We start from the raw sequence: 27,218 nt of genomic DNA on the forward strand, positions 1-27,218 counted from the left end.
ATTGGCTTTATCCTAGTTCATACGATAGCTATACACTCACAGAGAAACGTGTAAAAATTTGGAATCGATTGGGTCATTAGATTTTGAGTTATCGTGCCCGCTATTCAAAAAAGAGAAAAACGCGTTTAAAGTTTGAGAAGCCTTTTAGCCTTCACGTGATGATGATACAATAAATCGGCTATATCTTCAAGAGTTCTTGAGATTTTGTAGGGACATTCTTGAAATAGTGTAGATTCTAATTAAATCAAAAAAAAAAAATGACCCCGAGAATGAGGGGTTCCTTAATCGTCGTTTAGGATGAACGGCATTTACATTAGAGGTTTTTACCGGCTTAACCTACTTTATGAGGATTTATTTGACATGTATACAATGACAATTGAACAGAGCTCCGATTTGCTCGATTTTACTCGCGAGTGAAAAATACTCCCGAGTGGGAGTACGAGAAGAGTACGAGTTTTTTAAGGAGTATACTCTTCACTCTTTTATTTTGTTTGGGAGTGCTCGCGAGTACTCCTTATTGAAGAAAAAGAGTTCGAAAACGTTCGAAATAGAGTAAGAGTTCACTCTAAGAGTGAAATCGAGTGGACAATTAAATTTGATTTTTTGGTTGTTTGTATGTGCGTAGTAGCAAACTGTTAATGTTGTTGATCCTTTGTGTGATGTGGGGAGATAGATCATATACATCATTACACATGTGACGAGTTACAAACCAAACATCACAAAACAAACAAAGAACACAAACAACATCAAACGGAACAACGGTATCAAAAAAAAAAAATAAATAAATAATAATAAAAGAGTACTCGACAAGAGTGGAATCTGCTCGATTTCGAGCGAATTTCACTCCCACTCGAATATGAGCGAAGCACTTGCGCTCTTATTTGAGTGGAAGAGAAAAAAAGAGTATACTCGTTTTACTTTTTCTACTCGCAGGAGTACTCCCGCTCGAATTCGAGCAAGTTTCACTCTTTACTCGAATTCGAGCGAGCATTTCGGAGCTCTGCAATTGAAACTCACTGGTTAACGAAATCCGGTACAATGTAAACGTACTATTATAAATTATTGTCAGTTAAATGACAATTTACGTTAAACATGTCGATGTCTTTTGTTTGAAGAGAAGAACTAATACGTTTTTTGTTCTTACTACTATTATAAAAATTTGGGAATTGATTACATAATGGTATAGTAATTTACACTCACAATATAATTCACATTTCCCAGTTGCCAAAATTTTATTAATAGTGGTGACCATAATTACGATTTTCTGAAAAATATAAAATACGATTAAGTCTTCTCGTAAAGGACCATTATGTCTTCTCATAGAAGATCACTAGGTCTTTTCATGGAAGACCAGTAGTTCTTAAGAACATTTAGTATTTCTTTTTTTCTATTTCAAATTCGAACACAATTTGTCTTTAATTGGACTATATATAGACCAATCATATATATTAATAATTTTATTTAATTATTGCATAGACGATTTATATAAATTTGTAACTAAATACAAAGCATTTTGTTTTTATTTTCAGACCCAAACACATACATAATTTTTTTCAGTTTTTCTTAAATATTTAGAAACAAAACAAATACCAATTTCACAAAACATTGCATTTGGATGGGTGTGGGATTCCTCCAATTACTTACAATTATAAAAGAAATCTTAAAAGGAATTAATATTTTGTTTTTTATAACATATATATTGAAACAAAATAGATAGATTGCAAAAATGGAATTATTGTTGTTGTGTGGAGTTACCATTCCATGTGGCATTTTCATCATCCGAATCCTTACGATTATCGGCAAGGCGATGTACATTCGAACCGGAAACATAACGGCGATAGGCTTGAGATGAGGATGATGGCGGTGAATCGGAGGGACCACCACTGCTGGTGTTTCTGTTATTGCCACTATCAGAAACAGAGTTTCCACCACCTACAAATCGATCCAGATTACGACGTTTAGCACTGTCAAAAAGATAAAAAAAAAAATTATTAAAACCATGAAAGATCGATACTATAACATGCAAACGTTAAGATTATCCAAAACAAGGTTGATTTCTTTCAGCAGTCCAATTCAGCTTATCTGAAAGTGTTTATAACCAATTGGCTATAAATTGAAATGTTGAATTAAGATAACAAATTCGATGTTGTTCTTTGAGAACAAAGGCGTTTAACATTTTTGGGATCACCAAATGTACTAGGTATCTTGATATCGTTGTTAATGTTGTTGGCATACATCAGCTTACATTTTATAGTAGCATACATTCAATAATGCAGGAAAAAAATACATCTGCAGTTTTGAACAAATAGCGGGAATTACGGCTCATGATATGATTTGATTTGTTTATTCGTCGCCATAAATCAAACCAAGCTTTGGCTTAATATGATTATTATTTTCTTATAGATCCTATTTATCAGCAGAACCATTGTACGATTTAATTTACTATTATTAAATCAACAAAACCTAATATTTTTTTACTTACATATCATCTTGAACACCACGTTCTTCATTGGCTCGTTTCTGTGCTCCTGTGCCTTGGGCATTATTATTGTTATTACTACCTGTCATCCAATTCTTAGCCGCATTGAATAACGAAAATACCGGATTCAATATTGACATAACAATCATATAGAATATATTAAAGATGCCGCCTTGTTTGGCTATCATGGCACTGGGACCAGTGGCTTCTTTGCCTATGATTAAAATAACTGCACTTGGTATCAGTTCGAGATCGATCATTGTCTTGGAATAGTGCTCTGGTGTGAATTCTCGTTTGGGGTAAGTCGTGGCCAAGGTAAACTCTTTAATGCCAGTGCCGGGCAGCAGTTCATTTTTCACATAATCACGTATTTCCGACAATGTTGTGGAACATTTGAAATTTTTAGTCTTTGAATCTCCGCTGGCGAAACGGAATTGTAAACGTGTTTCATCCGAAGCTGCAGGTTGTGGTGCTTTACTATTTTGCTGTGCAGTTGAATTGGTTGCAGCAGCAGATGCTTGTGATGTTGACGCTTGATTATTGCTGTCATTGCCAAATTTATGAGCTCGTTCAGCCTTGTCGGCAGCAATTTGGGCAAGAATTCGTTCTCGAGCCGCCTGTTCTTCGAGGCGATCACGTTTTATGCTATCCTTCAGGTCTTTAAGTTCCTGGTCCCTTTGCCAGGCTCGCAAATTTTGCATATCTTTGCCCTGTTTGCGACGTTCCAGTTCACGCTCCTTCTCCAGACGTTTCTCTTCTTCAATGCGTTCACGTCTTTTTTGTTCCAAGATCTTTCTGGCTTCAGCCAATTTTTCTTCCTTCTCCTTTTCCGATAGTTTGGCAGTATCTTCTGCAGATTTCTTTTCCACTGTTGCTTCTGTCGGGCCAGATGCTATTGCTTCCTTGGGTTTTTTATAACAAACACCACCTTCACACACAACTTCCGTCGAGTTGTCGACCGATTTTGTGTCGATTTCCTTAGGTTCGTGGGTCTTCCCCTCAGATTTTTGTTCGCCTGACGATGTTGCTGCCACAGTTGGCTGAACACTGGTGCTAGCCTTTGCTTCTTGATTTATAAATGCTTGGCTCATTGCTGCCCCACTGGATGTCTTCGGTGACTTGCCTGCAAGTTCTAATACCTTGAATATTTTCGATTCCAGTTCCTCGACACTTGCCACTACACCAGTTGTAATGTCAAGAGGTGTTCCCGTTTTACCAATGAAAAATATCGAAGGCACTGGAACAATTTGGTAAATGGCTGCGAATTGCATGTAGGTTTCACTTTGTGATTCAATTTTAATTGCCACAAAGTCATCCGATTGCAATTTATCCTTAATTTTAGGATCATCAATGAATTTCGACAACTTGGCCGAATTTTCATCTTTGCCTAGAGATAATTAAAAAAAAAAAAAGAATAAAAATATGAATACATTGGGATTTGCATAAATAACGAAATGACGTGTTCGCTTGATGGTATTTTCCATTGCACTCACCCTCAACGTAAACGACAAATATTGCATTTTGAGTTTTGGATTTGGCCACAGCCTCGGCTATATTACCACTGTACCAATTCATGTTTAATTTTCTAATTATTTCCTTTACTTTCTCGTACAAATGAATTTGTTTTCGATTGTGTCTTCCGAAAGAAACTTTTTAACACGACAACAAAACAGTCACTGCAGAAAAGAAATATTGAAAAACGTTCCACCTTTACGAATGGGATGGGATAAGACAAAATGCCCGGTAAAGAAGAAGTCAAAAAAGAAGACGGAAAGTTACGAATGAGGTGGGATGGAGACTAAAAAGGAGTTGGATTGTTTACGAATGAGGTTTAAGGAAAGGATGAGAGTAGCAAGGGTAGCTCACATTCATCAGTTTGCAAATTACAACCGTGTACTGTGGTGAAAACAAACGAGACGAGAACCAACTAAACAGCTGTTTTGCAGAAGGAACTGACATTCACTGCGATGTGATAACATTTACCCCAAAATCTAAAGGTGATGGGTTATTCATAACGTGAAAAGTTAACTATTTCATGGTTTAAACTCGGAATTGGACTTATTTTCAGTTAAAAATCTTACAATGACGAAAATGGACCGCTTAACTATTCCACAAAGCATAACAATTATCAAAACCAACTATAAAAATGGATGGTGATCCACAGCCATATACTGGCTTTAGTCGTCCAAAATACGCAAAATTTCAATATGCAAAATTTTGAAGAAATTTGAAAAAAAAATAATTTTAGTATGTTTATTAAAAGTTATTTTAACATTGTACATTGAAAATATCTTTCTTTTTTGCAATTATTTGGGCAGTATTAAACCCCATTTTTCTTTCAATTAACTTTTATAACCAAGTTAGATATACTGATAACTTACAAAAATATTGCCAAGTATTTATTTTACAGCCCCGCTTTATTTATTTCACTAGCATGTGCCCGCTACTTCGTTATTTAAAACTTATGTTCTCCTATAGTACGTATTTCCAAAACTATCTCAATATCTCAACACTACACACAAATTCTGACTGGATCAGAAATCTAAATTTAGTATAATTTATTATCCTTTGTAAGTATTACTTATTCCCAAAAAATGCAAATTTCAAATATAGGTTCACCCAAATCCAAATTTAGTACCAGTTAGTACCATTGTCAATCATATGTACGTTTCCAAAACTTCCCACATACCCCAATCTTTTAATTTCAAATTTCAGGACTCCAGCTCTGTCGTTCACCTAAATCCAAATTGTATTAAATTTGGTACCGTTTAGTACACATAAGTACAAATTTCTATTACTACCTACATCATCCAATGCAAATCATCTTATCCAATTTAAGAATTCCAGCTCTATCGGTTCACCCACAATTTAAATTGTACCAAATTTAGTACATATTAGTACTAATTTCCAAAATTACACACACATACTAATCTTACTTTCAAATTTTAGAATTCAAGCTATGTTGGTTCACCTAAATCTAAATTGTATCAAATTTAGTACGATTTAGTACCCATAACTACCAATTTCTAAAAATACACACATTCCCCAATCCTACACTTCGACAGTAATTTTAATTCCAAATTTCGGGATTTCAGCTCTATCGGATCATCTAAATCCATATAGTATCCAATTTAGTAACCTTAAACACAAATTCCCATTACTACCTACATCATACAATCTAATAAAAATCGCATTTCCCAATTTTAGGATTCCAGACTATTTAGTATCCATAACTACAAATTTCCAAAACTACACCCATTCCCCAATCCTACACTTCAATATTAATTTTATTTCCAAATTTCAGGATGCCAAGTCTATCGGATCACTTAAGTCCAAATTGTATTAAATTTAGCATCATTTTGTACTCATAAGTACAAATTCCCATTACTACCTACATCATACAATCTAATATAAATAGCATTTCCCAATTTCAAGATTCCAGATTATTTAGTACCCATAACGACAAATTTCCAAAACTACACACATTCCCCAATCGTACACTTCAACAAGTAATTTGAATTCCAGATTTAAGGATTCCAGCACCATCGGATAACCTAAATCCAAATTACAACCAACATCATACAATCCAATAAAAATCTTATTTCTGAATTTCAGGATTCCAGAACTAATGGTTTACATTAAATCCAAATTGTACCACATTTTGAACACAAAAGTACGAATTTCCAAACTATTTACAAACCTCAAATCTACACAGCAGAGTAATATTATTTCCAAATATTTAGTATTTCAGCTCTATATGTTCACTTTAATCAGATCAAATTTAGTACTTTTCGTACACATAAGTACAATTTTCCAAAACTCCATACATATATCAATCCAAACACCCCAACAGGAATCCTAACTCCATATTTTAGAATTATACCTCTTTCGGTTCTTCCAAAATTCAAATTTAGTACCATTTAGTACACATAGTAATGGAAGTCAGCCGTGCGTACACACCCCTGTTATTACCGTTTGTTTTCTGTGTAATACTCACACACACACATACATCCACAAATGCACAGATGCAATCTCGAATAAAACACCATTTCTTTTACAAATAAATTGTCATTGTAAATTTTATTTTTATTTCATTGTTTTGTATGTAAATTTATTTTATTTCTGCAGGGCTAGGTTTAGCTTTGAACATTTCATCATCAATTATTGTAAAAATGATTTCAATATTTGTTTTCCGTTTTGCAATAAAATAAAAATACCATGTTTAATAATAATCAGTATCTTCTAATTGCTAATTGCACACATACATATTTATGTACATGCTTCTATCGGAGTGACACAGGCCAGCAAGGAAATCATTAGAAACTCTTTGGCCAATTGCTTCTACTGGACCAATACACCATCTAAATTTACTAGGCGCCTAACGCGTACTACCATATTTCTAATGTTTTTGGGTTTGGTAGTTTCCTCCTTGCAAGTTGTCGGTCTGCTGATTATAGCTGCCAAAAAAATCAATTACATTAAAAAAAAAAAAACATTAATCATTAATGATTTATAGGCACATACCCATTTGACGCAGTTCCTCGTCGTTGTAACGTTGGAGACGTACCGTGCAACGTTTCATGGAAACTTGCTCACGCACTTCGTCCAGAGACTCATTATTGCGTTGATTAGTACGCTTTATCCTTATCGATATATTCTTTAGTTTGGGTGAATCCATTTTGTAGAGATTTCCTTTTGAATCTAATACGAACGAAGTTTCTTTGGAGGAGTTATTAGTGGTTTGTTTTCAATCTAAAATGGAGTAAAGACGCTTGTATGTTTTTATTTATCACTGACAGTACGAAGTCACAAATGTTATTGAACGGCGTTTAATGGTGAAATAAAAATGAATGTAGATGCGCGTAAGCAAAATGAGAGCGTATTTTACGTTGCTAAACTATAGTTCCGTTCCAGAACCTAAAAGAATCTACTAATTTTACAAATTTTGCAACTTTTTACTCGAAACCCGTTCCTGAACCCACAAAACTGGTAAAACATTGAAGTTGAAATTTAAGAGAGCACAATACAAAATGGCGTTCTCTTTGTCAGTAGTCACACGATCAAAATTTCATGACAAATTTTCTTCTCAATTTCTTTAAAAATTTCATTGTTGTTTAGACACGCAAATAACTCTTGCATCAAATTTATGAATTTTCTAATTCTTCCCTACACTCATGTTCTCGTTTGACCATTATTCATGAAAATTTAAAAATGGAATTAAAATAAAAAACTTATACGGCATTTACATTAGAACTTTTTACCGGGTTAACCTACTTTACGACGATTTATTTGACATATATTCAAAGGAATTGAAAATTTAAACCCACTGGATTAACCAAATCCGGCCCAATGTAAACGACCTTTTGATTGCAATGAAGACATATTATGTGGTTTTTGTAATCTGAGAGAAATGTTTGAAATGTTTCCCTTTTACTAGCTTTACTATTAAAAAAGTAATGGCGCAATCCATATACCAGAACTTTGTGGCTCACAGACGTAACCTGAGAAATTGTTTATGGAAATCGAGTGTCAAATGAGAATTAATTTAATTTAACTCCTCATTTGGAACATACATATTAGCTCCGTTCACGTACTCTTTGATAGCGAAGCTGCTTAATGAGCGTTGTTCTAATGATTTTATTTATAGAGAGAGGAAAATTATTCCGTTAGCTATTTACGCCCTCAGTTCAAGAAGTTTTTATGTAGTCTTGCTGATTACTACGGCAACATGCTTAAAGACATTTTATCGTTCAGCGATTGGTATTTTACAATAGCAAATATATAGCCCAAAATTCAACCTTTTTATTTTAGTTTATGTTCATTAGTTTTTAAGTTATTTATAAGTTGTTTTATTTATTTTTTGTTTAATTTTGTAAATACGACTCTACAAAAAATGTCAAGTGTCGGGAGCAAACACTGTTCTTCAAATTGTTACATAAATTGTAAAATTATTTTACTACAAATACGACAAGCACCTTTTTGAGTAAAAGGACCTTGTCGTATGCCTAATAAAATTTGATGTATTTGCTTTTACTCACTGCTCACGTTTGATCTTTTCTTGCTCAGTTTGAACTTGAAAATTGAAGTTGGATGAGATTGTTCTCATTTTCTCATAAAAATAAGTTTTTGCTTACTTTTGCAAGCTCTTGCTTAACTTTTGTTGAGCATGCCTCTTAGTTGACTCGCGTACACTAAAAAAGAATCATGGCTGAATATTTTATATCACAAATAAAACAGCGTAAGAAAAATTTAGCAAGTGAGGATAAAAAATTATACAGGCTTCTTATCTTAATTATTATTTTTTTATATAATTGATAATAAAATGATAAATACATAAATTTGATGGTAGCAGCATTTGCTGGTTAGCGAATTATTTTTTGAGGAGTCAGAAGAAAGGCGTGGTGGTGCCAGCAACTCAGCAACAACTGGATAGCACAGAGCTATGTCTTTCAATTGAACCTAAAAAATATGTCTAAAAAGTTGGCAGCATGTTAATCCTTTTGTTATTGATTTTTTGGGTTGCAAATTTTATGATTTTATTAAACTGAGAATGTTGATCCTTTTTTACAAATGTTTCAAGAAACAGATACCACTGTTCTTTGTAAATCTGTTTATTCTTACAAGATCGCAAAGAAATCCTCAAATTCGAATTCCCTTACTAACTTCTTCTTAAACGATCGTTCCTTGCCCGGGTTACTCGAGTATATAAAATATTACCAGTACCCTTAAAAACATTCAATCATTCATTAGCTTGGTTTAAAAGTAAAATGTTAGAGTATCTTATTTCCAATTACTCATGATTATATCAACTTAATCAAATTTTATAAATTATTATTGCCCAATATTGCTCACTTATTTTATTTATTTTTTTTTTCAATGAAGAATTTATAAATCATTACGTTGTATATATTTATAAATTGGAGTAGTTCAAATTCAATTCAATTTTTTAATATACGTATGTATGTTTAATTTTTTGTGTATTAACAACCATTCCATTTCTACTGGAGTTAATCAAATTTTTTAATCATAACCTATAATAATAAAAAAAACTTTTTTTTTGTAATTTGATCGGTATAATATTCTTTAGTAGTCCAATATCCCTTACTTGATTAATTGCTTACTTGACTCAACTCATCGCTATTGCTCGGTTTTATGCATGAGAACCAATAGCTCTGTCTGTTTACTCGATATTTGGTAACAATTGTTACCAAATGTTCGTCCTCTGTTTGTGGTTTATTTTGGCGCAAATCAAATGTTTTCTTGAATTAGCTGTTTATTTGCTAAATCTTACTAAATGTTGTCTGTCTACTTTTCTCAGTATTATCGCAAAAGAAAGTAAAGTAAAAAATCAATCAAAAACGTCCAGTGTAAACATCATCAAAAGTTAACCACACATCGCAACTTTTGCCGCCGTTATTATAAACCTTCGTGCTGCCTTGTCTTCTGAAACAACAGCTGTTCACCGTTTTTGGTCGTTTGTCCTTCGTTTGTTTTCAATTCATTCGTAAACACTGAATTGTCGTCAGCTCGTTTACTTTCACCTCAGTTTACAGGGATGTCATTTGCAAACTATGAATGTGAGCTACCCTTAAAGCCGACAAAGCAAGTCCACCAAACAGCGAAACTTTTGCCGCCGTTGTTGCATGTTTTTGTGCAGCTTTGTCTTCTGAAATCAAAGTCATCTTCTATTTGCAAATTTGTTGTTTATATTTCCCAATTCGCGAATAATCTTTTGAATTTATTTAAAACAGCTTCTGACAATTATAACGAAACAATGGGCGATGTACAAACGTTAATGGATATGGGCTTCCCCAAAGAAAGAGCGGAATACGCATTAAAGGTTACCAGCAATAAAGGTGTTGAACCGGCTATGGAATGGTTGTTAGCTCATGTCGATGAACCAATTCCGCAGCAACCTGCTGCCGAGGAATCACCCAGCACCTCAAATACCGAGAAAGCTGCTGCTGGCGAAGCAAAATCACTTAAATGTGACGACTGCGGTAAACTGTGTAAAGATCAGGGTGAGGTGGAATTTCATGCTGCCAAGACGGGTCATAGCAATTTTTCGGAATCTACCGAGGAAAAGAAACCCTTAACAGAGGAGGAGAAAAAACAACAACTGGCTCTGATTGAAGAAAAACTCAGGCAAAAACGTTTAGAGCGGGAAGAGCGCGAAAAGCAAGATGCTCTAGAACGTGAACGTAATCGCATTAAATCGGGCAAGGACATGTCTGAAGCTCGTAGGCGTGCCGAGGAATTGGAAATGAAAAAGATAATTGAACAGCGTAAACGTGAGAAAGCCGAAGAAAAGGCAGCACGCGAACGTGTAAAGGCTCAAATAGAGGCTGATAAAGCCAGACGCAAAGCCAGTCAGACATCACCCACTGCCGAAACAACACCGGTTGCTTCATCGTCGGTGTCGTCCACCACAACCACTGCTGATGTTAAATCTCCTCCAAAGGAATACAAGGAAACCCGAATTCAAATACGTCTCCAAGATGGTTCTACTCTAACGGAAACATTTAACGTTAACGAACAACTATCCGCTGTACGTGTGTTCATACAAATGAAGACCGGTAACGAAACGCCATTTGGTCTAATGACAACATTTCCTCGCAAAGTTTTTGACTTTGATGACTTTGAGAAACCCTTAAGCGCCCTGGGTCTGGTACCATCGGCCGTTCTCATAATGACCAAAGTCAATGTTTGAACAACCACAACAACAATATGTTCCGTACTGCAAGAATTTACTAGATTTTATTATTTTTGTCGATATCATAAATGAAGTTTGTTATCGTAGTAAAGAATAGTAGATTCTTGCAGTACGGGAACAGACCAATGATGTAGTCGTCGTTGTGCATTTGGATCGAAACGATGCCAACCACATTAATAACGAATAAAGTCATATTTAATCACTCTTTTTTGGTAATGCTCGGAAAATTTTTTATCCATATTTGTATATTTATTTCAATACAGCAAAGTGTCCAGGGATTTGAGTTGTTTTTTTGAATAAACCGTTTGATACCAACAAATAAAATGACCTTTTAATAAATATGATAAACCGCTTTGCTATGTTGGTTTATTTTCGGGTTTTCAAATTTAAAATTTGGTAACATATTTTTTGATTGTACAGCCGCAGAATTGTGATGACTAAATTACGAAGAAGCAAATGGTTTAAGTTACCATGAAAAAATATGATGATATGAAAAAAATATTTAACGAACATGATTAAATCATTTTAAGTTTACCTATGATAAATTGTTCTGAAACTCATTTCAGGTCGGTATTACCTCCATAATCACGGAGATCCGAGATATGAGTCTTTAATTTTCGTAATATGCATTTTTTCGTTAAATTTTTCTAGTTTTTGAGTGCGGGACAAATTGCTGAAAAATTTGAACTTATCGTTTATAAAAATATTTTTTTAAAATATTTTTTTAAAAATTTTAAGATTTCTAATGTAGATGCGGAACGTTTGGACTGAACGTACTATTCTTTCACAAAAGGTACGAATTTACATGAATGTACCAGATTTTTTTTATTATTCTTAATTACATTTATACTTAAATTATAAGATGTATTATCATTTGATGTAAAATTGAAAAGTACCTTTTCGTACTTCTTATTTCTATCTGCGGCAATTTTTGCCAACCGTTCTATCAATTTACCAATGAGAGAGTGAAAAAAAAAACTCGCATGATGCATGACCAAGATTCGTAGTGTAAAGTAGGCCCTTCACCTTAAAACAACAGCTGATCGTTTTACAAACATCTGTTTAGGTGGCATTCGTCTTCTTGGCTTTTATCCCAGTTTACAGGGTTGTAATTTCCAAACTGATGAATGTGAGCTACCCTTGCTACTCTCATCCTTTCCTTAAACCTCATTCGTAAACAATCTTTTAGTCTCCATCCCACCTCATTCGTAACTTTCCGTCTTCTTTTTTGACTTCTTCTTTACCGGGCATTTTGTCTTATCCCATCCCATTCGTAAAGGTGGAACGTTTTTCAATATTTCTTTTCTGCAGTGACTGTTTTGTTGTTTACATTTTCGCCGGCCAAAAAGTTTGCAAAAATAACAAAAATAATATAAATATTTAAATCTGAAAGGATTTTTTCCGATCTACGCAGTAATTAAAGCATAAAATGCATTTTGAAGAACTGGAGGCATTGGATCCTCGAAATCCAACGGTGGCAAGGATTGAGATGCCGACACCACACAAAGTCTCTGTGTTGATATTAGTTCAACAGTATATAAAGGTAGGTGCAAGGACATTATAGATAGTCTTATCGGTATAGATTTTTTATATATTTTTGTCACTGACTATATCTCCATTATCTAGTACAATTTTGAACTTGATTTTTTATTGAGATTGACTTAAATCATTTCATATTTAGATATAGCTCCCACTTATCCGATATTCCTTTTATCCTGCCCAGCTTGGAACTAATTGTTTTCCATCCGATATCACACTTATTTACTTTTAAAACTTCTTTCCTTTTGTAGGCCAAAAAAGCTGCCACCGACACTGGTCTATTTTATCCCAACAAATATCGGCGGAACTTTTGCATGTTGCTGTTGAAACTAATACAATATCCCGATATGACCTATAATGATCTGTATCAGTTGTTGTGTTCGCCAAAATTCAAAATAGATCCAGTACATTTGGAGGGCTTTGAAAAGGTAATGACCGACGTCTTCTCGGTGGGCATTGAAACATTATTTGATTTTGCCGAAATGGATAATATTGAAAAAATGTTGGCCGAACAGTTGGGCGTTAGTCAATATAGTTTGATTGGATTGTATATACGGAGAGTTGGAGTGATCCTGGAACGGTTATCATTTCCGGAAATGATGGCACTACATAAAAACATATGTTTGTATTATGAAAAAGGTAAATTTGTCCCACAATATTTTAGGGGACTCCAGACATTAATTCGTTCTAATTTTTGGTATTATATAGGTGTACGATCACTAACATTGGGACCACGTAAACCACATTGTGGTCTACCCTCTGCAACAAGTACCACGGCAACCAATATTACAGATGACGATGAAAATACCATAGAAGAATCTGTATTGGACACCGAGACGGTTCATCAAGATCGTAATCCACACAGCAAATGGTCACCCAAGCAAGCCCATTTATTTGTCAGCCAACAATGTAATCTCTTGGAGAAAAATGAATTACGAGCTCTACCACCAATTGAAATGCAAACAAAACTAAATGAAATCATACAGGATAATCCTCTGAATGCCAAGGCATACTTTTTGGGCTATATGAATCAGTTGCGATTGCGTGATGTATTTGGTGCATTGGATGCTTTACATCGATCCTTTGATCGCAGCCCCAATATGATAACACAAAATGATCAAAAAGGTTTTCAATATTTCAGTGTAAATCTAGCCATTTTACATGCCACATTCAATCACAAGAAGGAGGCGTTAAATGCCCTCAAAGAATGCATCATGTTAGCTCAGGAATGTGGCGACAAACGTTGTCTCGATTTGGCTAATTCATGGTATTGTCTATTGAATAGCAGTCGTATAGGGCCATTTGAAAAGAGCCTTCCAGACATTCAAGACCCAGGACTCATTCAAAGCCTGTCGTTGGCCATTGAGTTTGTGGTGGCATTTGGGGCCAAATGTGGTTTCTTACCATTGGATTTGTTTGAACTATTGCTAAAGAGTGATGAGTTGAATAACAAAAATACTCTGCTAGAACATGTTTCAGACTCATTGGCCTTACGTTCAACACTGTGGGTTCTCTATGGACGCTATGAAATGTCAGCTTTATACTCACAGTTATTATTGAATCTCAAGAAAACATGGGTCTTTGGCGATGTTAGTAACTCGGAGAGTGTTAGTAAGGTGCTTGCCAACCTTGCTTTGTGGTTTAATGCACAGGGAGAACATCAGCTAAGTGCTGTATTGCTATACCATGCGCGTACCAGATTCCCCCGTCATCCCTTTGCCGCTGATTGGATGACCAGTGAATGTCATATTTCCATACAACAGGCGATCTATCGTGGCCGCTGGCAGGATGCTTTACGTTGGTGCTGTCAATTATATTTGCTGGACAAACATGATGGCAACATACAAAGGGCTATTGTATATATTTCGAAAAGTTACAACAACACGGCGCGTAAGATTTTACAACATTTACTGCAAGACAACGAACTCGATGCGCTGCGACAAGTTCGTGTCCTCACTCTTTTGGCCTGTAATAGCCTGAATGAAAACAATGTTTCATCGGATACTATTGACTTGCTAATGCGGGCATCTGTGATATCAGAATCATCGTATATGCAATACGAACATGCTATGGTCGATGTAATAATGGCTCAAGTTCTATTGCAAATGGGCTTGCCCCAAAAAGCCCTGCAAGCTTTACGAAATTCCATTGAAACAATTTACACCAACGGAGGTATTTATGATCGTGCAAAAACTGATTTTATTTTTGCCCGTTGTCAAGTTGCTGCTGGTCGAGATCGTGAACAACAACATAAACATCTCTTGAAATCTTTGCCCGTTTTGGAAAGAGCCATTGAATCGTTTCGTAAATTGGAGGCACATGCTAAGGTATTGGATGTTTTAGTTTATATATCGAAGACATTTAATACGTTCGGTTTTATTGCCGAACGTAATAAGTATGCGTGTAAATTTAAACAATACTATACGGAGAATCCTGTGCCGCGTGAATATTTAGGCATGGCATATTGAAGTTGAAATAAATGTTATGATTTAAAGAAAACATAGGTTTTAAATTCATTGGAATAGGTTTAAATATTGACGACTGAATTTGTAAGATATCTAGATATTTATCTATATCACTACTTTTTCTGGAAGTAATCTACAGTTATATAATGTAAAGTTTTTTCCTGAACAAGAACCATAAAAATAGTATGTTCAACTATTTTTATGGTCTTCTTAAACTGGTCTTAGATAACCTCCAAATCAGAGTCAGTGAATCGACATAAAATAAGTTCCGACTACATCCAATCTCTTAATAGACCTCGGTATATTCAATAATTCTTTTTTAGGGTTATTTTACAAGAGTTTCCAGGTAGTTTTGTGTAAGAGGTCACACAAAACTACAGACATCAAAAGTGGTCTTCCATAAAAGTTTAGATTTTAAGAAGAAAAAAAATGACTTGTTATTAATTCCATTGGCCGTTAATATTCTTTGGCGCTAATTCGTTATCTTAATTCCCATGGGCTGTGGGTAATTTTAAAAGAGAAACAAAGATATCTTAAAACATTTAAAAATTAAAAAATAGACTCATAACTCTGGTGTCGCATAGCACACCAGTTCTAACTGATTCTGATTCTTCTAATTCCTTTTCCAATCCCTACAGTATCAGTATCGGATATGTCATCCAGATATCCGAAAGAAAATAGGAAGGCAAGACTGCAGATTTTGTAGATCATGGAATAACAACTCCAGCGTCGAATGTAGACAAGCCATTGCTTCCAAAGGTAGACAGCAATTGAGGAAGATGTTGATATAAATTTATATTGATCTGTAATTTATATTGGTCTGTCTGTAATGTCTTTGTTACCATTAACCAATTTTAAAAAATTAAGGGAATGGGTCTCTAAAGAGACTCGTACAAAAGCGGTCATTACACAGACTATTAAATAAAACAGAATGATGAGATATATATTAGCATATTTTACCATCTACGAGGGCAGTTCGGAAAGTTCTTAGCCTAGAACAAAAAGGGCGGTATAAACAGATAAAAAAGTTAAGTGTATTGGAAACTTCCATCTCTGTCAAAAAAGACGCGTCCGCAATGTTTTACAATAGAAAAATAAGAAATGCGTGCCTTCAGTTTAAAAAAATTGCGGATGCATATTTTTTGAACGCCTGTTTCTATATGACGAATTTGAAACAAAGTCGGAACAAAATTGTGTGAATGTGCCCACGAATTCGAAAAATTTCGTTGGAATTTCTTAACGAATTCTAACCCAAATAATTCAGATGGCAAAAGGGACTTTTTGTGGGAATTTTCGAGTTTGTGTTCAAATTTGGACAAAACTCTAAAGGAACATTCGAAACAGAAGACAGAAGATTTTCGGATACTTTTTCAGAATTTCTAAAAATCAGATGTAAATTATCAGATGGTTGACCCGAAATTCAAAAAAAAAAAAAAAAAAAAAAAAACTGAGAATAATTTCGAATGTTTTTTTCGAATATCGTAAAAAAATTCATACATTTATACGGTGATTCGATAGTAATTATGAAAATAAAAATTTTAATTCGTTATCTTAATTCGGTAGGAGGTTTTTGTTCTTTCTCATATATTTACTTACAAAATGTTAATTTTTCCGAGGTGTTTTTTCTTTTAAATTTTAGAGTAACTTCGGGTAATGTGGACCATGCGTCAAATGTGGACTATCAAAAAAAGAAAATGGTGGTCCACATTACCGGAAGTTACTATAATTTTCAATTTAAAATCGCCTTTTTTATAAACTAAATTTACACTATTAAATTCCTCTTAAGGATATGTGCAGACTACTCGGAAAATAATGGGAAAATGTTAGAGAATTCGGAAAAATCTCTAATTGTTAGTTGGGGAGTTGCAAAAACATACAGCATTTTTGTAGGCGCTGATATGGCTTTAAATTATCTGCAAATATTTAGCTACATAGTTAAACAGATAAAAAGAGTTGGAAATCCAAAACACCCAAGTCGTGTCAAAAATGACAATCTTGAGAAATCAAAACCTGTTTTGAGCGCCAAAATTAATTATTTTAATCTGTAAATACAGTTACACAAATAATTATTTTTATATGGGATTTTCTGATAAGATATCAACATTTGCACTATATGTAAATCTAATACGAACATCTGAAATTTTACGCTAAATATTTTTGAATGTGTTTTCCTCATCGATGTATTTCAATACATACAATAACTCAGGAGATATGGTTATATGTGACTCGTTAAAGACGTGAAATTTACTCGTGCTGAAATAAGCTTTCATGTGAATATCTGATTTCGACGCCGCTGTGTTATAGTAGTCAAGTACCATATTCCACTGGTTATGTTTGCCTTTCCAACGAAGCCAACAATATTTTTACAAATTGTAGTTAAACAATTATGTTTTGATTGCTATATCAGTAGTGCTGAATCCATCACTTGTTATGTTTGTTGATGGATTTCTTGAGTGTATTTTGATTTGCAATATCAATCAAGTTCAAGAATATACATTTTTAAGTGTTTTTATAGCGGCAATGACACTAACTCTTTTCCTGGAAATAACTACAACTTCTTAAGTTCTAGTGTCAAAAAATGTTCGCATGCTGTTGCAATTATCCTTTTTATTTTAAATATTTTTTATTCTCCAAAAAATTGGCATGTACTAATATGAGATGGTACCAGTTCTAACCGCTTTTTTCTAAACACTCGTTCGTCCAGTTCTCAAGGTACAGAAACAATATAAATTTGATGGATTATACTAATAGAAAAATCCCATGTACACGGCATTTCGGCTAATCTAATGTTGGCCTTTTTTGATTATCTTGAAGTCTTGATTTACAAGCTGACAGCCTTAAGTGACCGACCAGTCCAATTGAATGAAAGAAAATCAATATCACTGATACGCCACTTCACGGTAGAATGTGATTATTGTTTGTTGTGTATTTTTCGTGTATCTGTCAAATCAAAATACGTATGTAATTGAAATCCATAACAAAAAAGAGTAACTATAAAAATGCTAGTTAATTCGTGATCATCATTCTGTTCGTACATGTGCTCCTAATAGTGCCAAATGGTGTTAATATATAAATAATCCGTTTTTTGTTCATTGGACACAAAAAAGAGGTAATTTTTAATAATCACTTATTTACTAAGTCTAGACCTTAATCTAAAGTCTTATACAAATTTATTGTATAGTCATCCCGTGAACAAAATTAATCCAGTTTTTTACGTTTCGAAAGTGAAGGTTTCTCAAAAACTTGCTTCATGCCGCCACCACGTTCACTGTGAAATTTCAGATTATTTGCTGTCTCGGCATACCATGGTGAATCGAATTTCGTTGTATCTTGATCAACTAAATGTGTATATTTGGTACGACCACAACGGCCGAAATTTTTCACTTGCATTACTTTGGGAAGGATGGTCTTGTCGAAGTGATCTTCGAGAGTGGCTTGGGCGAAATCACGTTTCAGCACATCGTTTTCTTCATCCAAATAGAAGGCACCACGATGATAGTATTTTTGTAAGAATTTATATTTGCCCTTGACAGCTTTGTTGGTAACAATTTTCGGATTGACACGCAATTCTTGTCGTCGTTCTTCTTCTGTGAGATTTCGCATACGCTCAATTTCGGCCTTTTCGCGTTCGGCACTGAAAAAAAAGAAAAAATGATTAGTGACTAAGTGAAATATCGACAAAGAAATAATCGACCACACGTTTGCCAATGAATTACAATTTTTAATAATTACTTTTTTAAAAATCAAAAGAAACGGCAGAGTTTGGTTACAGCTTTTTTTGAAGTATTTCTACACAAAAATCCGGTTGGCCAATACATATATGCCTTTGTTAAATTTTACGTGTAGATTTTCTATCATGTGTTTTTCTATCAGTTTTATGTGACAGCTCAGTATTATGATATGCATATTTTCTCGAGGAGTATTATCCGCTGACAGTATGAAGTTCCAAACATAAAGATTAATTATACAGAGAACTTTCAAATCTAGCAATCCCCGATAATTTCAGTATTCCTAATATACATATATACATTTCCCAACACTTCGTATGCTTTGGATCATAAAATTCCACGAATTTCTTTTTAAAGTGATCCTGTCATGAAGGTGGAGATGCAATCTGACCCTGTGTGTTTTGAATTCGATTGGAGAATAAATTAAAAAGCTTTGAACTATCACAATCTGAATTACATTTTACACAATAACCTATTAACATGACCCAAAGACCCAACGGCTAATGTAAATATGTCTGTTAAAGGCATGTTAATTTGAATAATTTTTCCCAACAAGATCATAATTAGATTACTCACTTTTCTCTTTCTTCACGATCGCGTTTCATGCGTTTAAGTTCACGTAGTTTCCATGCTTCATATTCCACTTCGTCGTTCTCATCATCTGTGCAAACATCTTCAATTTGTGGTTCAGCGGTATCGTTCTGAAATAAATACATTTTAATTAAGTATGCCTTTTACAAATCACGGCAATGTGATGACCTTACCTTTGTCTTTTCCAAATCTTTTTTGACACTCTCCTCGACCAGACGCAAAGTGTTACGTCTCCTCTCCTTGGCTAAACGCTTGGCCTCAAGTTCCAATTGTTTTTGTTTCTGGGCCTCACGTTCCTTTTCCTGTATTGTGGCACGATCTTTTTTACGCACAAACAAGGGCTTCAAACGTGGCTCATTATCTTCCTCACTCTCAGTTTCCTCCTCATATTCGGAACTCTCGGAATCAGATGATTCAGATTGTTTCTCTTCTTCCTTTTGGAGAATTTCCTCTTCTTTTTGTTGTTGTAACATACGTTGACGTAACTTGAGACGTCTTTGTTCCAATTCCGTTTCACTTACATCTGAATCGGAATCCGATTCGGAAGCCAATGTAATTTTATTGGTGGCTTTTTGCATAGCCTTCTCATCTTCATTTTCTTCTTCTTCCGAATCACTTTCTTCCAGAAGTTCAGGTTCATGGATGTGACGATGTCGTTCCATACGTTCTCTTTCCAGTTCATCTTGTTCAACGGGGCGGGCACGTAAACGTCTCAGACGTGGATCATCGACATCCTCATCATCGTCGTCGTCATTGTTTTCGTGTTTGTCTTCATGGCGTCTACTTCTGCCCTCCCTATCATGTTCCTCATCCTTAGCATCTCCCCTGTGGTGCCTCTTTTCATATTGCTGCCTTCGACGATGTTCCAGGAAATCGTCGGTATCACTTTCCTCAGAACTGGAATTGTATTTGGCATAGTCGGGACGTTTTCCGGATATATAACGTTGGACCTTTACCTTTTGCATAGATATTTCACCTGGAAGTAAAACAGAGTTAACAAAACAATAGACGACCACACCAAATTGTCTGACTTACCTTTTTCATTGCGTACGGCTACAGCACCTGCCGTACTTTGGATGCCCAGTGGTACAGTTGGATTATTCATTGTGCTTGTGATTTGTTGCTTCTTCTATCCACAACAAATTTATTGTTTTTATAAGTTTAATACCTCAGAAAACGATTTTATTGTTTATTTCCCTACGTTTTCTGAACTTTTGTCACAGTGGAAGGAATTAGTTCAAATTAATGATTCTATGTTGGGAATGATCGGAACTATTTCCAAATGATAAGAATTGTAGGAAAATAAAAGAATAGCCGATAAAAAAGTGTATAAAGCGCAAGGCATGGTTTATCTTTCTGTTTACGAATGGGTACAATGAAAAATTTGTATAACTATTATTTGTTTAGAATGAGACAAGGGCGAATGTGATAATCAGCTGATATTGTTAGGGAAGTAAAAGTCGACTTCATAATTTTTATTTGAATAAAATTATGTTTAGATTTACGAAATCCACTCGATTTTAAATCTCAATTTCATAGCGTATATGTCAAAGATAACGTACTGGAATAGTGATTACGATTAAGTGACGTATACACTATAGAAAAGACAATTGAAATCTAATGGATTTATAGTACGTTTATATTGTACCGGATTTATTAAATCCAGTTTATCTAAATTGTCAATTCCATTGAATATATTTTTTAAATAAATCCTTATAGAGGAGGTTAACCCGGCAAAATGTTCTAATGTAAATGCCGTTTTAGTAGTCTAAACGCGCTCTAAGGTAGTATTGGGATATACATTATGGAATTGACATATGAGGGTAGAATTTGTTATGACAAATGAGTTGTGACATAATCATAAATCATATCAATCAGCTGGTCGAACTAACCTATGGAATTCAATGTATAAATCATAAAATAAATTAATTTTTAAATTAAATCGAAAAGTGTTTTGAATTTTCGTTTTTTAGTATGGTTAAGGGAATACGGTTTTGCCTTAATCTTCTAAAATATGCGACGCTTTTTTCTTCATTTTTTTTTAGATGATTGTTAAATATCGGTATATTCATCTGATAAAAGTTTCGACTGTAAAAATAACTAAATATATTGCAGTTACAATACATAAAAATTATCAGTGTTTAAAAGCATGCAATTCACGTATTAGTTGAAATCAGTTGATGCTCATGCGGTTTTCGTATAAACCGAATCAATCTCTTCCAATAAATATGAATTTGTCGATGATTCATTTAGCGGCCAAAGTATGCCGCTCGATGCACTTTACTATGCAAAAACCCTAAAAATGGCTGAAAATCACGCAATGTGCACACGATTTTTATGCGCATCCGATTTCAGTAATCTCCTATGAAAATACACAAAAGGACACCTATTTTAAAAGGATCGGCTAAGAACCGCGGATGTGCCTCCACAATCGATTTTGGATAAAATACGTATATTATTCGCGTATGGATATATTTTTGACCTATTTTCACACAGATTCGCGAATATGATGACACAAGAATGAATGTATGTGAAATCAGTTCGAAGAAAAACGCGATTATATACGCGAATTTGTGGAAATAAGTTTTTGCAGTTTTTCCCAAATTCAAGGTACCTATATCCGCCGTTTTATTGGGAATATTGGAATTGAACATGGATGGGCTAATTAGATCCGGCACGTAAAAAGACTAAAATCACGCGGGGTTCCACGGAATTTAAGTGGACTTTCTTAATTCTAGACTCAAAAAATATGTTTTTTATAAAAATTTACGCACCAAATTTTCGTCTTTGGAACCCAATTGCAAAGAAGCTACGGTGAGCACATTCATGAGATATACACTAAACGAAGCAAAATCACGAGTTCTACAATCCTATAATTAGTTTAGTCCATTATCTGGATGCGCATCCTAATTATAAGAAAAATTCAAAAAACACCGAAAATCCGGCTGCAAAATGTCAGCATCCTTTTTGGGTGGATGCAGTGATTATATCGAAAAATCATACATTAGAATCATATTGTCCATGGGGTATTCTGCAACTTAGTCACTGATCACATGAGCGTGCGTTGTGTAGTTTAGCCACAAATCAGGAACGAACACAAAAAACTCGTTGGCTTCAACACATTTTCACCCATTTTTTTACATTTCCACCATCACAGCTTCCACCAAACTTATTATTTTTTACCAATATTTTAAGATTTTGACAAGAACATTTCATTTTATAGAAATGAATTTAAATTATATTCAATATGTTCATATTTAGCGAGTTATAACCTTGCAAACCTCAGCTTCAAGGAATTTAAAAGATTTTTGTAATTTCCTATATATCAATTTCAAATAAAATGAAAAATAAATTCCATATAATTTTAAGTGTGTCGATTGGCCTGTTTTCAATATTTTAAACAAAATATATTCTCCAAAGCCGAAGATTATTCTTAAGATTTAACAATGGTTGTTACAGCTTATATTTATAAGTTTTTAGAGGCAGAGATCTTCAAAATATTTATAAGTATAAATGATTTAGCAATTTTCGCCACTGAAAACTGAATGCTGTCAAAGACAAATTTATGAAAAAATTGGAAACATATTGTTACGAATATAACTTTAGATTTAAGTTAATTTAGATGAATTCCGTTAATTTAAGAATTTGAATTGTAACGTAAATTTCTACTACGCAGTTTATTTGAATAACTTCACAACAACAACCACTGTATAGATTTTTCTACATCCTTCCATTTCCTCTTTCATTTTCTATTTTGTTATTGTCGTACAATTCTTGTTAAACGTCATTCCTCTTTCTGTGTTATTCCCTCGCCTGTATATGTGTTGTTGTTATTCCTCTTTCTTTGTTATTCCCTCGCCTGTATATGTGTTGTTGTTATTCCTCTTTCTTTGTTATTCCCTCGCCTGTATATGTGTTGTTGTTATTGTAAGTTTGTTTACTCAAGTTTGTTGTTATTGTTCACTCAGTAAGTTTGTGGTTGTTATTGTTACTCAATGTGTTTGTTGCATTGGTAGATTGTTCGTGATCTAGGTGTTACCAGATCGTCTAGAAACTTCTGTAGCGACAGGCAGGGCTCATATAAATAGAGGGAATGGAAAGGCAGTGAGTCAGTTGTGAATCAGATCGCGAATTGAAACCGTCGTGTAAAGTAAAGTGCAAAGTAAAGTTGTGTGAATAAAGTCATTGTAATAATCGTAATCTGAAATAACCCGCGTTTTATTTGGTACGAATTGTATCGGGAAATAAAACAACGTCTACACGGGATTTAGTAAAATCCAAGAACGTAACAATTGGTGTCAGAAGTGGGATTACGATAATACTACGATGAAGTTCAAGGATCTACGAGTGGAAGACTTGAAGAAGGAGCTCAATAAATTGGAATTGTCCTCTACTGGCAACAAGGCTGAGCTACAAAAACGTCTGTTGGATGAGTTCGGGCGCCGTGGTATGAACATCGATACATATGAGTTTGACAGTAAGGATGAAGTGGATTTATCGGAAATTAGCGAATCCAACGGTGGGGAAGCCTCGTCAGTAGCTGCCAGGGGTGACGATTTAAGAGAAATGCTGGCTAAAATGTTTGAGGAAAATTACAGAAGGAGCGAGGAAAATTCGAGAAGAATGATGGATAAACTCGAGAACATTACAGAAGTTATTGGAAGGAGAGTGGAAACCGTGGAGGTCCAAATAAAAGAGTTGGATAAGAAAGTGCAGTCGGTTGACGAGAAGATTCTGTCTGTGGATGAGAAATTTCTGGTCCACGACCACAGGGTTACGAATCTGGAGAAGAAAATATCAGAACTGGAAATTAAGGGTGGTCCGGTGCGAGTTCCTGATAACACACTAAAAATCAAACCTCCTGTATTCGACGGCTCTACGTCATTCAATGTTTTCAAGTTACAGTTCGAGACAGTGGCTTCTAGAAATTCGTGGAACGACAGCGACAAAGCGGTTGCACTACTTCTGGCATTGAAGGGCAGTGCTGCTGATGTTATACAGAGTATTCCTGTCGCTTCTAGAAACAACTATGAAGATGTTATTGCTGCACTGGAACGTAAGTACGGTGGCGAACATAAACAAAACATCTACCTTATGGAATTAAGGGGAAGAGTGCAGAGGGCAAACGAGACGTTGCAAGACTTTGCAGCTGAGGTGGAACGTTTGGTGCTAATGGCGTATCCAGGAGAGAATCACCCATTGGTGGACCGTATGAAAATCGAAACCTTTGTGAATGGCATACGTGACCCTGAGATTAAATGTGCAACATATGCGTCACCAAAAACGTCATTTGCCGAAACCGTGACGTTTGCCCTTGCCCAAGAGACGGCAAGAATAATTGTTAAGCCCCAGACCCACAAGATTCGCCAACTGGAGACCGAAAGTTTCGAACCCAAATCTCTCGTTAACTCGATCGAGGACGCCATGAGGCGGGTAATAGAACAAACAAAGTTAGTAGGGATGACTAAGCCCAGGGTTAGATGCTACAACTGCGATAAAACAGGTCATATTGCGCGCGAATGCAGAGCTAAGCGCAAACGATCCAGGTCATCGTCACCACCTCCAACGAAAGATGGTAGACGAATGGCTCAACAGTCCACCAATGAGTCACCGTTAAACTAAATCGAGCCAGTCCAGCGGGGCATGAACTGGCTCCCATCGACGATGGCCCCACAATCTCCATAGCAATAGTACAACAGAAAAGTCACAACCTAACAACAACTGGGTATATCAATGGTGACAAGCGAGTTCTGACGTTAGATACTGGCGCATCAAAGTCCATCATAAGATCAGATCTGGTAAAGGGAAACATAACGCAACTTAATGGAGTCAGACTGCGCACAGCAACGGGGGAGCCCGCGGCAGTACACGGCAAGATTACCCTGAGACTAACTATTGCCAATAAATCGGTGAATTACGAGTTTATAGTTGCCGATATCGTAGACGAAGTGATAATAGGCGCAGATTTTATGATTGCCTTCGGTATCAATCTGGATATGAAAGAGCGTGTGATGACCTGGTCTAACGTCGAAATTCCGTTAAACGTGGGCTACGATGAAAGTACACCCATTAGACGTCTGACTACGGACCATCCAGAGATAATACCGCCCTGTGCCGAAGCAATAATATGGGTACCTATGGATGGAGATTGTGGAGCCGAGAAGTTGTGGGTGGTGGAACCAGCAGAAAACAGATACAGTAACATCCTAATAGCGAACGCCCTGGTGAAAAGCAACGAGGACGGATTGATTCCTGTTAGAGTTTTGAACCTGTCAAACAAGCAAGAGCAAATTTGCCAATTTTCCGATGTTGGACAATGCACACCAGCTGAAGCTGTGATTAATTTGGAAACTAGCACCGAAAAGCCAGCAGCCATGGAGAAGAAGAACCTCGACGGCTACATAAAAGAATGGACACACCAATTATCACCTTCCGAGAGGAACAAGGCTAAGCAGCTATTATGGAAATATGCCTCTACCTTTGCGTTGACAAAAGAACACCAAGGAAGAACATCAGTGGTGAAGCATGAAATCCATACAGCAGACGCGAGACCCATTAAACAGCCTCCAAGAAGTGTTCCGCTGGCAAAAAGAGACGAGGTCCAGAAGCTGATAAGTGAAATGGAAAAGAGTGGTGTAATAGAACCATCGTCAAGTCCATGGTGCTCCCCAGTGGTCCTGGTCAAGAAGAAAGACGGAAGCACCCGATTTTGTGTGGACTACCGAAAGTTGAATGATGTCACCAAGAAAGACAGCTATCCGCTCCCAAGAATCGACGACACCTTTGACACATTAGCCGGGACGTCATGGTTCTCCACCCTCGACCTGCAGAGTGGGTACTGGCAAGTGGAGATCGCCGAGAAAGATAAAGAGAAAACAGCGTTTGGCGTTAATGGGGGTCTCTGGCAGTTCAATGTCATGCCATTCGGACTCTGCAACGCCCCGGCTACATTTGAAAGGCTGATGGAGCGTGTGTTAAAAGGGCTGCAGTGGAAGTCGTGCCTCATATATCTGGATGACATCATAGTCATGGGACGCAACTTCGACGAACACATCAAGAATTTAAAGGATGTTCTTCAGCAGCTTTCGTCTTCAGGCCTCAAGCTGAACCCAAAGAAGTGCAGTCTCTTCCAACGAGAGGTGAAGTTCCTGGGGCATCACGTGACGCCGGAGGGCATATCGACGGATAAGGAGAAAATTCAAGCCGTCAGAGATTGGCCGCAGCCCCGAAATCTCCATGAGCTGCGAAGCTTTCTGGGTCTCTGCACCTACTACCGTCGATTTGTCCCAAATTTTGCCAACATCGCCGCCTGTCTACACCGCTTAACGCAAAAAGGCCAGAGGTTCCAGTGGGGCAACGACCAAGAAGAGGCGTTCAGTAAACTCAAAGACATGCTATGCAGAGCCCCCATTTTGGCATACCCTATACCTGGCGGAAAGTTTGCTCTGGACACAGACGCAAGTGCGTGCGGCATCGGTGGCGTCCTTTCCCAGGAAATCGACGGACAGGAAAAAGTCATCGGGTACTACAGCCGGACATTGTCGAAGCCTGAGAGGAATTACTGTGTGACGAGGAGAGAGCTGCTTGCTGCCCTTGAGAACGTTAAACACTTCCACAAATACCTATATGGCCAGCATTTCCTGCTGAGGACCGACCACGCTGCTCTCCAATGGTTGCTGCGGTTTAAGAATCCGGAAGGTCAA

The 27,218-nt window shown here is 35.9% G+C and overlaps 4 protein-coding genes across 4 annotated transcripts; 2 read left to right on the forward strand and 2 right to left on the reverse strand.

The window, feature by feature from the left end:
• Positions 1-1,724: 1,724 nt before the first annotated feature.
• LOC133325787 (UBX domain-containing protein 4) lies at positions 1,725-4,058 on the reverse strand. Its single transcript, XM_061534510.1, has 3 exons — positions 3,973-4,058; positions 2,483-3,866; positions 1,725-1,964 (listed from the first exon to the last, which is right to left on the reverse strand). The coding sequence occupies exons 1-3, from the start codon at positions 4,052-4,054 to the stop codon at positions 1,733-1,735; spliced, it is 1,698 nt and encodes a 565-aa protein (XP_061390494.1). The 5' UTR covers positions 4,055-4,058; the 3' UTR covers positions 1,725-1,732.
• Positions 4,059-10,253: 6,195 nt separating this feature from the next.
• LOC133325788 (UBX domain-containing protein 1) lies at positions 10,254-11,189 on the forward strand. Its single transcript, XM_061534511.1, has one exon. The coding sequence runs from the start codon at positions 10,254-10,256 to the stop codon at positions 11,187-11,189; it is 936 nt and encodes a 311-aa protein (XP_061390495.1).
• Positions 11,190-12,621: 1,432 nt separating this feature from the next.
• On the forward strand, positions 12,622-15,199 carry LOC133325786 (anaphase-promoting complex subunit 5). The gene is made up of 3 exons (XM_061534509.1): positions 12,622-12,735; positions 12,983-13,370; positions 13,440-15,199. The coding sequence occupies exons 1-3, from the start codon at positions 12,622-12,624 to the stop codon at positions 15,197-15,199; spliced, it is 2,262 nt and encodes a 753-aa protein (XP_061390493.1).
• A 3,195-nt stretch (positions 15,200-18,394) lies between these two features.
• Positions 18,395-20,487, reverse strand: LOC133325789 (microfibrillar-associated protein 1-like). Its single transcript, XM_061534512.1, has 3 exons — positions 19,689-20,487; positions 19,501-19,625; positions 18,395-18,830 (listed from the first exon to the last, which is right to left on the reverse strand). Exons 1-3 carry the CDS (start codon positions 20,478-20,480, stop codon positions 18,395-18,397), a joined length of 1,353 nt encoding a protein of 450 aa, XP_061390496.1. The 5' UTR covers positions 20,481-20,487.
• Positions 20,488-27,218: the final 6,731 nt, after the last annotated feature.

This window comes from Musca vetustissima, unplaced genomic scaffold (genome assembly GCF_032173495.1).
Source record: "Musca vetustissima isolate MV318-11 ecotype Yass unplaced genomic scaffold, APGP_CSIRO_Mvet_v1 utg12994, whole genome shotgun sequence".
Taxonomy (NCBI): Eukaryota; Metazoa; Arthropoda; class Insecta; order Diptera; family Muscidae; genus Musca; species Musca vetustissima.